Source organism: Lemur catta, chromosome 3 (genome assembly GCF_020740605.2).
Source record: "Lemur catta isolate mLemCat1 chromosome 3, mLemCat1.pri, whole genome shotgun sequence".
Taxonomy (NCBI): domain Eukaryota; kingdom Metazoa; phylum Chordata; class Mammalia; order Primates; family Lemuridae; genus Lemur; species Lemur catta.
The window spans coordinates 54,272,238-54,287,965 of record NC_059130.1 but is presented as its reverse complement, the minus strand read 5'-3'; the positions used below and the strand labels follow the sequence as shown (position 1 = coordinate 54,287,965).

At 41.3% G+C, this 15,728-nt stretch overlaps 1 protein-coding gene across 1 annotated transcript in view; it reads right to left on the bottom strand.

Annotated features, from left to right (window-relative positions):
- Positions 1–9,851: 9,851 nt before the first annotated feature.
- The window catches only part of TGFBR3 (transforming growth factor beta receptor 3), a 286,700-nt gene continuing 280,823 nt past the window's right edge, over positions 9,852–15,728 (bottom strand). The window contains exon 17 of the mRNA XM_045547545.1: positions 9,852–9,882. Within this exon, the coding sequence (XP_045403501.1) occupies positions 9,863–9,882 (20 nt within the window). The 3' untranslated portion in view covers positions 9,852–9,862. The remainder of the gene's footprint in view (positions 9,883–15,728) is intronic.

Here is a 15,728-nt window from a genome sequence, read left to right as displayed (position 1 = left end):
CCCACAGACCCCAAGCCCTGCGTCTGGTGCCCTTCCTAATTTACCCCTGCCTCTCAGGGGCACCCAGCCAGACCAAGACACCTCTCTCCATCTTGTCTGAGTATAATATACATGGAGTTAACCCAAGCTTTCTACCTAGAAAACACACACACACACAAAATTATTATTCTGAAGCTTAGTAATTTACACAGCAGATAAAAATGTTGAAGGAATTTAAGTAGATGGCTATGGCACAACCTCAGCTCTTCTGTTGTTTTACAGACTGTCACACTATGCCAGCTGCCTCCCCTGATGGCTGTGAAGTGAGAACTGGTGCCTGCCCTTCTTCCAAGCCACCTCATGCTGTCTCCTCAGCATAGATATAGAATTTTCCCTTTCCTAATCCTTTTAAGGGAAAAAGCATAGGCCACAGAGACTGATTCAGGTGTCCTGTAGTGCATATGAGAGTTTGATTATATTGCTAATGTATTGATTATAATGTGGCATTTCTCTCTTTTTTGACCTAGTAGGCAGTGGAAAAAAGTCCTGGAGGATAAAATGTATTGAAACTGTTTTTTTATTTATTTATGCATTTATTTTTTTGAGATCAGGTCTCTATTGCCCAGGGTAGAGTGCAATGGTGTCATCATAGCTCACTGCAACCTCAAACACCTGGACTTAAGGGATCCTCCTGCCTCAGCCTCCCAAGTAGCTGGGACTACAGGTGCCTGCCACCATGCCCAGCTAATTTTTCTATTTTTTATGGAGACGTTGTTCAGGCTGGTCTTGAACTTCTGGCCTCAAGCAATCCTCCTACCTCAGCCTCCCAGAATGCTAGGATTATAGGCATGAGCCAGAATGCTAGGATTATAGGCATGAGCCACTGCACTCAGCCTTAAAGCTGTTTAGACAAACTAAATTAGAATCCTTCACTTGTTAGGCCTTTCAGAAAGCTTTCTTAGGACTGCAAAATATAGGGCAGGAATTAATCCCATTTTATAGACCTGTAAACTGAGATGGAAGGTGAGTGAGGGAATTGGAGTCATACTAATGGTTAATGCAGAAATGATGTAGGACACAGACTAGATTTTGACACGCTTTACTGTTTCCACTATGCCACACACTGTCTCCTGAATTTAACGTTTTGATCCTCTTTATTGTAAAAAGACTCAAATAAAATATATCTACATATGTTTTATTATCTCATGATTTTGGGGGGCTACTCTATCAGTGTTGCTATTTTTCAGACATTCACAATGGGAAGTTTGAATGTTAAAGTTGGAGAGGTTGTGGTTAATATCTTGAATTTTAGAGCCAGAACCTGTCTGTACTTGGGCAAGGTACTTAACCTCAGTTTCCTGGCTTGTGGATAGAAGTTACTAATACCTCTTCCATTGGTCCATGTTGTAAGGAATTAAATGAGACCATGTGTGGTAAGTACTTGGCAGAGTGCCTGGCACATACTAAGCACTTAATAAATAGTTGTTGTAATTGTTACAAAAACTATTGTTATGTGAGTTCCTCGGTTTCCTTGAGGAGTCTTCCTTGTCTTGTGACCGGCAATGTTTGTCCTTGTATGGCCCAGTTCCATGCAGTTTTTGTCTGTCTTGTTTTTTTCTTGACCTATTTTCTGGCTATGTCTTCTAGCTTCAGGATTACAACCACATCCCTTTAGTTGTTAGACTCATTTCAGACACGATGTTCAAACAGATTAGAGTTGATTGTCTGAAGGCAATATTAGGTCATGGAACAGACTCCTATCCCCTACATGTTCTTATGATCTCTTGATAACTCAGTCTAAAATGCCCGTTCCTCAAGGTCCAGAGAGGTTAGGTCATGTATTCACATCCCTTTTGAGAGAAAGAACTTGCTTACTTTAGCTTCTACAGCAATAATTGCATTTAGGGCATCAAATGATCTGAGACATATTACAATAAAGGGGTTTAATATATACAAATTCTATTAGATCAAAACTATTTACATCCCTGGGATTTTGTCAAGTCTAAAGAAGTAATTCTCTAGAAATAGACTTGTTCCTGTGTGACTGTTTGAGAAAATTTAATTTCAAAAGAGTTATGATATTGATGCCAATTGGCACTGGTTTTTCTTTGATGCAGAATAATAAACATGGCCACTTCATAGTTCTCATTTGAGAACCATCCCAAACTTGGCCATTCGGTATATTTACAAATCCATTTCAAAGCTAAACAGTTGCTTTTTCACTCCTGTTTGGACTACTGTCATCAATTTATTCAATAAACATTTATGGAGTTCCTACTATGTGCTATACTGTTCAATGTGATAGAGATATGGTGAACAAAGTGTTCTTTCCTCCATACTAGCGACGGGAGATGGCCAATAATAAACAAAATTCATAAACAAGAAAAATATCAGATTGTGGGAAGCACCACACAGAGAATTGGAGTAGGGAAATTCAACAGAGAGCACCTGGGTGACTGCTTTATAGCGAGCTGGCAGCCAAGGGTTCTCAAGGAAGAAACATTTAAGCAGAGACACATTTAACATTTAAGCAGAAGAGCTTTCATGGAAGGGGAAAAATTCTAGGTCCCTAGGCCCTAGAAATTGAATAAACTTGACATTTTCTCCCTGTTCTCCTCTATTCTACTTCATTTTTTGGTGTGTGTGAACTTCAGAGTCAAGAACTAGATGATCCATTTTTATGATGAGAAAGTGATTCCTTCAACTAACCTGTTACCTCCTTCAGTCTTGTTAAAACTTTCTAGAATGTGAATAAAAATTTTTCAGGAAACTTCTGTAATCTCTACTTTGATGAATACAATCACTATACCCAGTTGTTCAATTAGAAACCTGGGGTTCATTCAAGACTTTGGTATTTGATCAAGATATTTTGCTTGGTAAGCTGGCTATTTTTTGATATAGCTTTTATTTTCTAGCTGGAATAGAATCATTAAAAGTGGTTAACTTACCTGACTTGGCCTAGATATTTTCTTCTTTTCTTTCAGTATTAAATTTAAGATGTCCCCACCTTTAGTGAGTGTGTATTAGGGTAAGCAAGGCTAGGTTATAACAAACAAGCCCCACACCACAGTCCTTCTATAGCTCTCCTTCAAGTGGTTACTCAAGGATCCACATTCCTTTCATCTTATATTGCTGCTCTCTGGACTCAGAAGTCACCACAGAAAGGAAAGTGAGAAGATGGACAACTGCACAATGAATTTTATGGCCAGGCCTGACAGTAACATACATCATTTCTGCTCTATGCTATTGACTAGAATGCAGTCATATGGCCCCAACCTAATAGAGATTCCCAAGGGTGTCTGGGAAATGTAGTTTTCACATGTGGTTGGGAAGAGATGAATGACATGAGATTTGGTAACCCCAAATCTTTGTCTCTGCTACAGGGAAGCCCCCCTCACTCTACCCTTGTCTTCTTCAGTCTGGGTTAGGTTCCACTCTTCGGATGTAGCACAGTTTGACTTATGGTAAGCACTAAACAAATGTTTGTTGGTTGGATAACAAGAAAGATAGATAGATGGATTATAACCTAAGATCTTATAGCTAGTAAAAGAGTGACCTAGAATTAATCTGTATTGAATTGATTAACTAACTAGTAGAAAATTCCATATTAATTCATGGTATGCCCAAGAATTACAGGAAGAAATTTAAACCACACTATTAAAAACCAGACTAGATTGGGGATCCCTAGGAAATTCCTTTCATGATTTTAACATACAACCTTACTAGCCAAAGTCACTCCAACTCTCCTCCCCTCTGAGTCACTCTGGCAATCACTCTGTAGTTGTCTCAAAGATTGGGAAATTATTCTGAAAGCAGCGTGGCCAGTCGATGGCATTGACTTTGGCTCCCCTCACCATCACTCTCAGTGTTGCCATAAGCCCGTTTTTAAGGCCCTGAAGTTGGCTGCCCTTGAAATGAAATGTGAAAACCTGAGTTTGTGGGCCAGCTTGGTTCCCAGCCCGGTTCTCCAGCCAAGGAGTGTGAACAATCCATATTTGTGGTACCCTGAGCCTGCAGTGACCTTCCGGGCCATCCAGGAAGAGGGAGCACACATTCTCTTAAATGACAGTAGAGGAAGAACCAACTCCTAGCTCCAGGACTAATGAATGGGCCCCTCTTTTCCCCTGGGACAGCCTCAGCAGGGTCCCATGTAGGGTTAACACTTTCCTATCTTGAGCTTTATATATACAGATTCAGTTATCTTATTTCTTAACTGAAAATCAATCAGGCTGAAAATAGATAACAATTAGTCCTCAATGCTAATTACAGTTAGTTATTTGAGTGATTATTTGATTCATACTAGAGGACAAGAACTGTGTCTGCTTTGTTTATCATTTTATTCCCTAGTACTTAGCATAGTACATGGCAGAGAGTAGGTACCAGGGAAATATTTATTAAATGCAGAATGACTGTGAGCAAACCTTATATCAAAGCTCAGGCTCTCATTTTGTTTTGTTTGAGCACCATTTTCCCCAAGTGTAATCATTTTCCCTTCTTATTATAAACACAACATATATATCAAGTGACTTCTGCTTCTTGTTTTTGACTCAGCGAATCCCAGAACCATCAAGACAGAGGCTTGGGATCAGCCCCGTCACCAACTTTCAACTTGAAGCTGGTGGTATGTATACAAGTATCCTGAGTGTAACCAGTAGGGCTGCTCCACAAACCCAGGGGGAAGATGCTGACATATTTAGGTTCTTCACACAAAACAAGTAGTTTAAATTACCATGGCGGATTAACAGAATGTCCAGCATTTCTATCTTGGGGCTCCTTGTAACTTATCCAAAAATCCCAGAGGTTTACATAATCCAAAAATAAGTGTTGCTGGCTTCCACATCCCAGGGAGAGAAATGCTGCTGATCACTATCATATGGCTATGGAAAGTGCCCAGTTGAGCCTTCAGATGATGCTGGTCCAGGGCTCTGCACAGGCTGTTGAAGGTTTGTCTTAGTCTGTTTTTGCAGCTATAGCAAAACACCTGAGAATGGATAATTTATAAACAACAGAAATTTATGTCTCCCAGTTCTGGAGGCTGAAAGTCCAAGATCAAGGTACTGGCAGGTTCGGTGTCTGGTTCCAAGATGTTGCTTCATCTTCCAAAGAGGAGGAACACTGTGTACTCCCATGGCAGAAGAATGGAAGAGCAAATGGGCCTAAGCTATTTCCCTCAACTCTTTTAAAAGGCACTAATCCATTCATAAGGGCAGAGCTCCCCTGATCGAATCATGTCCCAAAAGGCCCTGCCTCCCAACACCATCACATGGGCATTAAGCTTCAACACATGAATTTTGGAGAGCACACATTTGAACCATAGCAAGGGCTATGGGAAAATGATTCTCAACCTTGTATTCAGCTTGGCCAAGATGTTTTCTTGCTTAGGTTCCCAGAATTGCAGCTCTTAATGCTAACTTTTAGTGCCTTATATGCCCTTTCCCCAAAAGAGCCAGTCATCCAAGAGGCTGCATCAGGTAGTATCAGGCTGTCTAGCCCTACAGACCCAAACTTCTGTATACTTTTCCATCCCTTGGGACTGTTGCTTGTAACTTTTCCCATTCAACCCTTGAAGCACAAAAGGTCCTCATTATTTCTCATTTCTAGCAACCAGGGCTTCCTACCCACTTCTTCAGATTGATCAACCCAGTGGTCCCTAGGGGGTCCCTATTTGCTTTCAGGAGAAGGGAGCTCCCTGCAGCACCACAGGACAGTCTACCCTCCCAGACTTTCTAATACCTCTCTTGGTAGAGAAGAGAAGCTGGAGGAGGAGATGGAGAAGAAGAATGAGGAGAACACGATAATGGAAGCTAAATATCAGCAGATCATTCTACTACACAGCTTTTCACACATTGACTACACAGGCAAATTCCCTGTTTTTCTTGAGCAGAGGGCAAACTTCCTTCTCTAAACTGTACATACTCAAAAATCTAGGCTGTGAACTTACAGTCAGAAAAAGAACTGAAAGATTATCCAGTTTCATTGACTGGCTTCAAGGTGCTGGATCTTTCCTAGACATTGCAGTAAATTAACTGAATTTTTTGTACAAAATCATCTTTCAGGTGTTGGAGCAGACTTCTAGAATGGAGTAACATTGTGTTTGGGGAGTCAAATGTTTTCTTCTCAGAATAAGAGTTTTATTTTGGTGGGATAGGATCAGTGGTGAAAGGACCACTCACCCACGGACACCAGACGTGCATGGCTTTAGGGAGAGATTGGGGTGGGAACAGAGTGGCCACTGAGAGGCAAGGGAGGGAACCTGACCTCTGGCAGACCCAACCTCTGGTGGACCGGCTCTTGAGGCTGACTTGGGACTCCTTTCCAGGGCCTGTGGCTTGTCTTCCAGGTCAATGATACCATCGGCGCCTAACTGTTACTGTTAGCATCTGGCTGCCATAGATGGAGGACAGGTACTAACTCACAAGGCATGATCCAGAGCACTGCAACCAACCATTAGTAGTAGGTTTGAAAGGGAAGGATCAAACCATGTGAAGGTGGGAGAAGTTGTCACACATTGAGAATTCATGATACAAAACTTGAAGATCAATGAAAGTATTCAAAAAATTCACTGCACTTTATGAGACTTCTGTGAGAAGCAAATGAATCAAGTGAGGAAACCAAGTGTAGAGCCTTCAGGTGTCACCAAAATGGGCCTCTGATCATGCCCCAAACCCTAAGACATCGCAGCATGAGATGCCAATGGAGGAGAGTGATTGAGTTTCACAGATTAAGAGCCTATGAGCAAAACCAACCTTCCTTCCCCCTGATATGTGCCTCATCACTGAGTCATGCCGGTGCGTTATCATGGTTTTTCTCTTGCACAGTTTTCTTCTGTAACAGTCATTTCTTTTTTTTTTTTTTTTTCTTTTTTTGCGGTTTGAGGAGTTTAATAAAGGTTCTTTTTACAAAGGTGTTGGATGGGTTTAAAGAACCCAATAAGGGGTAGTGCAGAACCCCAGGGCACCAACAGGGGGAGCCATGCTCACCCTGGTGTGAAGGGACAAGGAGAGGGCACAGGTACAGGACCCCGGAAAGGGTGGCCGTATGGAGAGAACTGCTAGGCCTGGGGTGTGGCCTTCCACAGAGGGATAGAAGCCCCATACTGGGAGAAATTCCTGGGGTCCCCCATCGACCTCAGTTCCCCTCCTGCCCTCCTGGCAAGGCCGGGTCCAACCAGAAGCACGTAACAGTCATTTCAGAAGCTGGAAAAACAAAATACAATACTGCTACCTGTTTCCTCTTTTAATCCTGCGCTTTCACAGACAGGCATAGAGCAGGAGCAACTAGCCTCCCTGAGGATTTGCAAAGGGGAATTCGATTGTGAAGGAGCTGTCACCATTCTCCTTCAGTTATTTAAATGTGACTCAATTCAGTTCAGTTCCAGAGCAGGCACTGAGCATCTGAAGTGTGCAGACTCTTAGTAGGCATAGCTAGGGTGGACAAGGACAAGCAGGATGCCACCACTGCCCAGGTGGAGCATATCATCAGGCAGGGGCCACAGAGACATAGACAAATAACTACAATATGGAACAGAGGAGGGAGTGATACGTTTTTTCCTGGAGGAGTCAGGGAAGTCTGTAGAGAAGGTGATGTTTGAGTTGGGTCTGCAAGGATGAGTTGGCCTTTGGGCAAGCCAAGAAAGGGCAAACAAGCTGAGGGGAGGATGTACTGAGATACAGAGGCAGAGAAGTGCATGGGGGACAACGAGAGCCGGGGAGGGTGGTGGCTGGGAGGAAGGTGGGGTAGATGTTAGAACAGTGATAGAAAGCAGGTAGGTCCTGGGTGTGAAGGGGCTTGGATCCCTGTTTAGGACTTGGGCTTCAGGCAAAATTTCACTTGCACAGGCCAAACCCCTGGTGGCCTTGGAATGAAATGCAGAAGCAGCCCAGATCTCACAGGAGCCTGCGTTAGGATGGAAGTTATTTCTTTGAGGCCTTGCCACTGGTGCCAAGAATTCCCAGCATGTCACTCACTCCTCAGAAGCCTCTGGAAATGTGTGCATACATAACACGTTAATGAGCTGGCCCCGCTTCCTTTGTGCTCAATCACTCACATTTCTGGAGCTCAAAGGTGGGCTCTGGACCCTAAGCTGCCTGGGTTCAAAGCCCAGCTCTGCCACTTGTAGCTGTAGAGTCTGAGGCAAGCTACTTATCGTCCAAGGCCAGGTGACAATGAGGCACCACAATGTGAGATGCTGGTGGCAGAGTGTAGAGAACATGGGCACAAACCATTCCTTTGCCCTTGGGCACTGTGGTGCTATCACAGGGCACTGGTTTCTATCCACGGTTCCTGCCTCTAACTCCCACAGCCCTTGCTACAGTCTTTTGTTATAATGTTGGGTGCTTTAGATCTCAGGAAACAGAATCTCTCTGCCCTTCTCTTGCCCTCCTTTCACCTGCCGCAAGGCAGGACTCTAATCTTCCCCTCATTCCAGAAAGAGTCCCACCCTATACCTTGAAGACTAATCTTATTTCCAGGTTGTCCATAGAAACGCAAGAGGACCAGGCTTGGAGAGCTTCTGCACAGCTGAACACCTGGAGGGTCCTAGAGGGTGGAGCCTGGGGAGGGTATGGAAGCTCCGTGCCCCTTCCCCTGTACCTTGGCCCACACATCTCTTCATGTGCATCCTTTGTCATACATAAGAAGTTATTAGTGAGATATTTTACATCCTTTTGGGGGTACTAAGTCTTTAAAATCTGGTGTGTTTTATTCTTATAACACACCTCAGTTTTACTAGCCACATTTTGAATGGCTACGTGTGGCCAGTAGCTACCATATTCAATAGTACAGTGCTGGAACAATGGCCCAAAATGACTGGACTAAAATAATAACAATAGCTAATATTTCTTGATTACCAGCTGAGAGACCTTGAACAAATTACTAAGCCTGTGCCCCTTTCCTCCTCTATACAGGAGAAGTAATAATAAAACCTAACATATTGTTGTGAGTGTTAAATTGAGAGACATAGCTGAAGCCCTGAGCAAGATTATTATCCCTCTTTGCCTTTGCACATGTATTAAAAGTGTCCTCAGCCTGGCATGCCCTGTCTTCTCCACCTGCAAATCCTTATTCATTTTTTTCCTAAATCTTAACTTTAAAAAAATATTTTTTATTGAATTGTAAATCACATACTATAAAAGTCACCCATTAAAATGTCCAGTAAAGTGAGTATACCAATTCAGTGGGTTTGGTATACTCACAGAGTTGTACAACCATCACTAGAGTCTTTAAAGTTTAGGACAATTTCATCACTCTCCATCTCCCTCCTTCCTTCCCAAGCATAGGCACCACTCATCTACTTTGTGTTTGTTTTCCTTTTATTATTGTTTTTGACACGTAATAGTTGTACATATTTACAGGGTACAGTGTGATATTTTGATACATGTGTACTATGTGTGGTGATCAAATCAAGGTAATTAGCATATCCATTGCCTAAAACATTTATCATTTCTTTGTGTCGGTAACATTCAAAATCTGCCTTTTAGTTATTTGATAATATACAATAAATTGTTGTTATTTATACTCCCCCTATAGTGCTGTAGACACTAGAACTTATTCTTCCTATCTGGCTGTACTTTTGTATTTATTAACCAACCTCTGGCAACCCTCCTCTTCCGCTTATTTATTCTTTAAGATCTTGTTCAAATGTTGCCTCCTCCATGCAGCTTATCCATCTTGCCTCTTAGGAAGCACCAGATGTTCCTGGCTCTGGACCAACTTATTAACTTTGTTCAGACCTCTGTAATGGTGCTTCTTACCTTGCTTTGTGATTGTCTCCCTACCTGTCTTCCGGAGTGAATCTGGAATGGATTACCGCATCTCATTCATTCCAGGATATAGATTTTCCATTTTTTAGCATCTCTGAAATCACCGTGTCTTTATATTACAATTAGAAGTGTTGTTTTCTTCCTTGGTGAGACCAAAAAAAAAAAAAAAAATAATGGCACAATTGGAATATATGGCATAGATTTGATAAATTTTAGTATTTGCCTTTGTGTTCCCAGGATTGCCTTTGGGCTCCGTAAAGGCAATAACTGTGTCAAATGTACTGACAACACTAGTAAAAGTTTACTGCAATTACCACACATGTAAATTATTTGGCTGGCTGCCTCTCCTCTGCTCTGGATGGTAACCTTTCCAAGGTCAGAGACTGTGGGCTCTTTCATAGTAATGGGCTGAGCATCTCGTGAGAAGCCAAAATGTAATACCTGGTTTTTGAATAAAATATGCCCTTGAGTTGCATGCAGTGAAAGAAATCTCACCCTCCTCACCACAGCATGACTAGGCTTTAAAATTTCCTTCACCAAAATATCTGATTACTGCATCAGGAAGCAGAGCAGTCCAGCTAGAGTGCTGGGTTGAGAAATGTGCACTTGTGGGACCAGGGGAGAGAAAGCATTTCCCCTTGAAGCTGCATGTTTCCTCAGAAACCCCATAGGGCCCCAAACAGATTATCTTTCAAAGGGCACGTTACAAGGCAAGAAGGGCTTTTAAATTTCAAGAGTTTTAACAAAATCTTTTTTATCTAGATGCTCTAATGTCAAATTGTGTTCTCTCCCCAGTTTTAAAATGATTTTAAAAAATAAACAGAAACTCTCTTATCAAGAGAGCTCCAGCTATGTAGCTCAATACCAATCATTAGAGTTAAAAAATAATAATACTTAATTCAAAAAAAAGGGGATGGAGGATGGGGAAATAGGGACTTTTTATTTATTTATTTATTTTTTTAATAAAGACAGGGTTTCACTATGTTGCCCAGGGTAGTCTGGAACTCCTGGTCTCAAGCGATCCTTTCTCGGCCTCCCAAAGTGCTAGGATTACATGCATGGGCTACCATGCCTGGCCAGGACCTTCTAATGAATGGTGATCTCCAAGTTAGACCCTATCAGAAAGAAGGACTTTAAAAAGACCCAAGTTTGAAGTGTCTGGAATGTATATAGAGTTCCTATAAGCAAATATTGACTTTCAAGTCTTGAGGTCATCTCAAAGCCGTTGTTTGAAGGTGCACCTTGATTTTTCCTTGATGAGTGCATAGGAGTCCCTGCTCAGTGATAAAAGGACTCAATCTATTTGGGAGCCCTACCCAGTTAAACACCCAAACCAATACCATCCTCCAAACTACCATCATCTCTCCTCAGGAGAAGTCATGTCTGTTCTATTCTTGACAAGCAGTACAAACACCTGAATTGAACTAAGGGGTATGTGGTTTTACTACCTCATCACCAAAAGAAAACTTCGCTTTACCACTGTAGGTAAAGTAAATTGCTCCCTGCCTTACCAAACTTTCAACCTGTCAGGCAGGTTCGGGATACGGAGTCCCAGGGCTGAGCCTGGCTGGACTGGGGCTGCAGGGGCTCCTCCGGGCCCTGGCTCAACTAGGCCCCTCTGACAGCTCCTGATCCTGAATTTGAAAGGGAAATCAGTCACAAATTTTTTAACTTCCTGCTTTCCTTTCTCTTCTTTCTCTCCTCAAGTTCACTTTAAATAAAATTACTCCGGCGGATGGACCTAAAAAAATTATCAAGTAGAAGCCCCCCTCATCAGCTCCTCCTTACGGATACTCCCACTTTTCTCCTTTCTTCTCCTCCCATATCAATGTGTGCCCTTACCCAGCTTCTTTCTGGAGAAAGAAGTTTGAAGCTGTCCTAATTATGGCTACTAATGGGTTAGGCAGATAAGAGCCCTGTTGATGTGGTGTTATTCAGTACATGCCATTTCTCTCACTTGGCTCTAATAATAATTTGAGCTTCCATTCAGGAGGTACCCACAGTTCCACATAGACGAGAGACACCAACAGTTTCAATAGGGTAGGTCCTACAGCAGGGGTATGAACAGAGACCTCTGGCAGCAGAAACAGGAGCTCTTAACTCTGTCTACATCGTAGCTACCAGTCCAGTGCTTGCCATGGGCTCGCTATCTGGCCCTGGCCAGCACTTTCTGAACCAGCTCTCTTGGCCCATCCCTTTCCCCTTAGTTCAGCTGAAACAAAGGTGGGAGTCCCCCCACCACACACACACACACACACACACACACACACACACACACACACACACAAACAATTTTACTGGAATTAAGGAGGAATCTAAGGAGGGACAATATAAAAACACAGAAGCAGATGAGTTTACAGAGTCACAGATTTGTTATCTGACAGAACTTCCTGGGGAATCAGCTTCCTTCCCCCCACCACACTCTCCATTAAAAAGACCCCATCCTTTGTGTACAATAAGATAAACACATTTCCAAAAGGGATGGGCCTCTCTCTTCTAGAGATATTTCTCTCCCTTCATCCTGTTCCACCCTCTTAGCCAAGGCCCTGAGACTAATTTAAGGAGAACACAATCTACATTAATCCTATACATCTTTTTAAAAAACCTTCTATAAACCCAAACTGAGAAACATAACAACAAAATAACTGACTTATAATCATCAAATGTATCAAGATCATGAAAGTCAAGGAAACAGATAAGAATGTTTCAACACGACAGAGACTAAAGAGATGTGACGCTAACATGCAATGCATGAATCTAAACTGGATCCTTTTGCTTTAAAGTACGTTACTGGTGGAGGTTGAACGGCGTCCAAGGATTAGAAGGTAGTATTGTACCAATGTTAATTTCCTGATTTTGATAGCTGTTTTGTGGCTGTGTGGGCAAGTGTCATTGTTTACAGGAAATACACACTCAAGTATCCACTGGTGAAGGGACATCATGTCAGCAACTTACTCTCAAATGGTGCAGGAAAAATGTGTTCTTTTGTACTATAGTTGCAACTTTTCTTGAAATCTGAGATTGTTAAAACAAAATACTACACAACCACCGTGTAGCCAACACTCCCATTTTCAGGAATTTAATCCAAACAAATAGTGTTGAAAAAAAAAGTACAAGGCTATTATTATTTTTGCCAACAAAGATAAAACAACTCAAATACCCATCATTAAGAGATTGGTTGAATAAACCATCATACATACACACTCTAACCAGGAATAAGAAATATCTCTATATACCATTATGGAGTGATCTCCAGGATATAATAAGCTAAAAGAGTAGAGAAAATTGTGTATACATATTTGAGAAAAGAAAATGTATGTGTCTGTGTAGCATTTTAAAAACAAGCAATAAAAGAATAAGGCATAAAATTTTAAAATAAATAATAACATCTAAGAGATAGGAGGAAACAGAGTGGAGGAAATATGAGTAGAAGCTAAACTATTTATATATACTTTGGTAGATTTGACTTTGGAACTATGTAATATTTTATGTAATTACCAAAAAATTACATTTTAAAAAAACAGGGAAAATAAAATGAAACAGATAATTCTAAATGTGAATACAGTTTGGGTAACCACACAGAAAGGAAATATTCCATGGGACTTACAACACTAACTTGACTTCAGGTCCCAAGGGGGATATATCCTAGGGGCAATAAGAACTACAGAAACAAAAACCACTTAAACTCTTTTTAGGAATTATGTTATTGATGGAAATGTTGGTAGGTTTTGAGATGTGTGTGTGTGTGTGTGTGTGTGTATGAGAGAGAGAACAAATGCACAAATATGTGATAATCTATCATTCCCAGTGTCTTTGAAAACCAAGATTCTCAAATTTGAGAGAAAAGAAGAAGCAAAATGCCTGTAATCCTGAATTTAAATTGGAAGTATCAATATGAACTCAAGATGTATTTTATCTTTAATAAAAGTATTTCCTAGCTCTGTCCACTAAAAGGGCCTAGAAACAATGACTAACCGAGTTAGCACAGAGCACCCCCAATGCCCAGAGTGAGCTCCAGAAATACCAGTTCCCTCTAAAAGGGACAAGGGCTCCTTGGAGAAATGGTTGATTCCACATTTAGAGCAGGAAATGTACAAGATGTGCCTGGAACATCTTGTCATACTAGATAGAAAGAAAGTTATCAAAGACTACTAGAATTGCATCAAAGGATTAAAGAGGAAACTTTAAGAGACTCCCACTGGTCAAAGATGAGACAATGAGCATCAATTAACAACAACTATAATAGATTAAAATGCATCAAATATGTTGAACTCATAAATATGAGTTCATGATGATTCTAAAACATAATAATTGGCCACTCTTGAAGGTGGCTGGTAAGTCAATTTTTTTTTGATTACTGGTAAATAAGAGAAAAAAATTAAGCATTTATCTTGCCTTTCTTATGTGAAGGATTGAGTAGCAGATGAGAAGACATTTCTCTTCTCTTTGTAGAAGTGTTACAGCTAGAAATGAAAAAGTAATGGTAGAATTGGAATGTCACCATCATCATTTTGCAACTTCCAATGAATTAATGGATCTAGGAATTGATCATCAATAGCTACTAGTATCACAAAGAGGAGAGAAACCAAATATTACCTACTTTCTGATGGAAGAATACACCACCACCTATGAAGTGATCTTACCAAAAAAATTTAAAACATCACAACTGAAGCTTATTAAGTCCAAGATCCAACTACTAATTTACAGAAAAAGCAGATGACAAAGCAACACATAAAATGACACATCAGAGATGCAGTCAGAAAACTCCAGACTGTGAGAAACTCTACAAGGCCAATAATCCAGTTTCTTCAAGGGTAAAGAGAAAGAAAGAGACAGGTAGAAACGTACATATCAAAAGAAACATAATGACACATAGCAACCAACCTCAGTGTGTGGGCCTTATTTAGATCCTGAATCAAATGTGGAAACTTTTTTAAAAATTATGACGTTTTATGACACAATTTAAAATTTGAACACTGGCTAGATATTTGATAATATTAAGGGTTTGTTATTTTTTATAATGAGATAATGTTACTGTAACTATGTTTCAAAAAAAAAAGAGTCCTCTCAGAAATTAGTTCAGAACTGTTTACAGAGGAAATTTATAGAATGTCTGGAATTTGCTTCAAAATAATGCGGATGGGGTGGACGAAGTGCATGGGGGTACATAGAGAACAATATTGGCCATCAGTTCATAGTTGTTGAAGCTGAGTGATACGTACCTTTTAGATGCTTGAAATCTTCTTAATATATGTCTACCTTTGTACATACTTAAAATTTTTCCATGATAAAACATAATACCTACTATGTACCAGGGAGTAGGCTGGCATTGACACGCCTAAGCCGTGAATTGGCATCACAGAAAAATACAGTCAGAACTTCTCCTTTATGACTTACACATGTGGGAAGGGAGAAGCATTTGGTGGCAACGCCCTTAACTCGCCCCTGACTTGATGAGATGAATATGCAGTTTCTTTTGCCAGATTGGAAATTGAGAGCAGAATGCAACCCTGTCTAAACCAGCTCCTCCGCGGAGCTCGTGGAAGGCCGGAACCATTACTCAGGGTCCAGCTGTACAGCATTCTCTTCCACCCAGAAACACATGCAGATATCTACGAGATCAAAATAGGGCCACATGTGGGTTTTAACAAAGAACAGTCAGACAAAAGCCCCACAGACACGCCTGACCTCTCCCTTGGCCTCTGGGCCTTCCATGGAAATGTGAACTTTTCTTTGACCCTCACATGACACACTATGGCCCTTAACAACAGTCCTATAGAGAGCGGGCAGTGCCCTTTGGCTGCATCAAGGGCAGGGGGCCTGATGCTCTAAATTGCTGGCATTCACACCACAATGTCCTCTTATTTCTGGGCCCCTCCCTATTTGCACTTTAGTTTCGTGGTGCTTGAGGGTAGAAACATAAATTCAGTTGGACACTCCTCTGCCCAGAGTGGTGACCTTTACTGTACATGCCTGGGATGTTTTCCC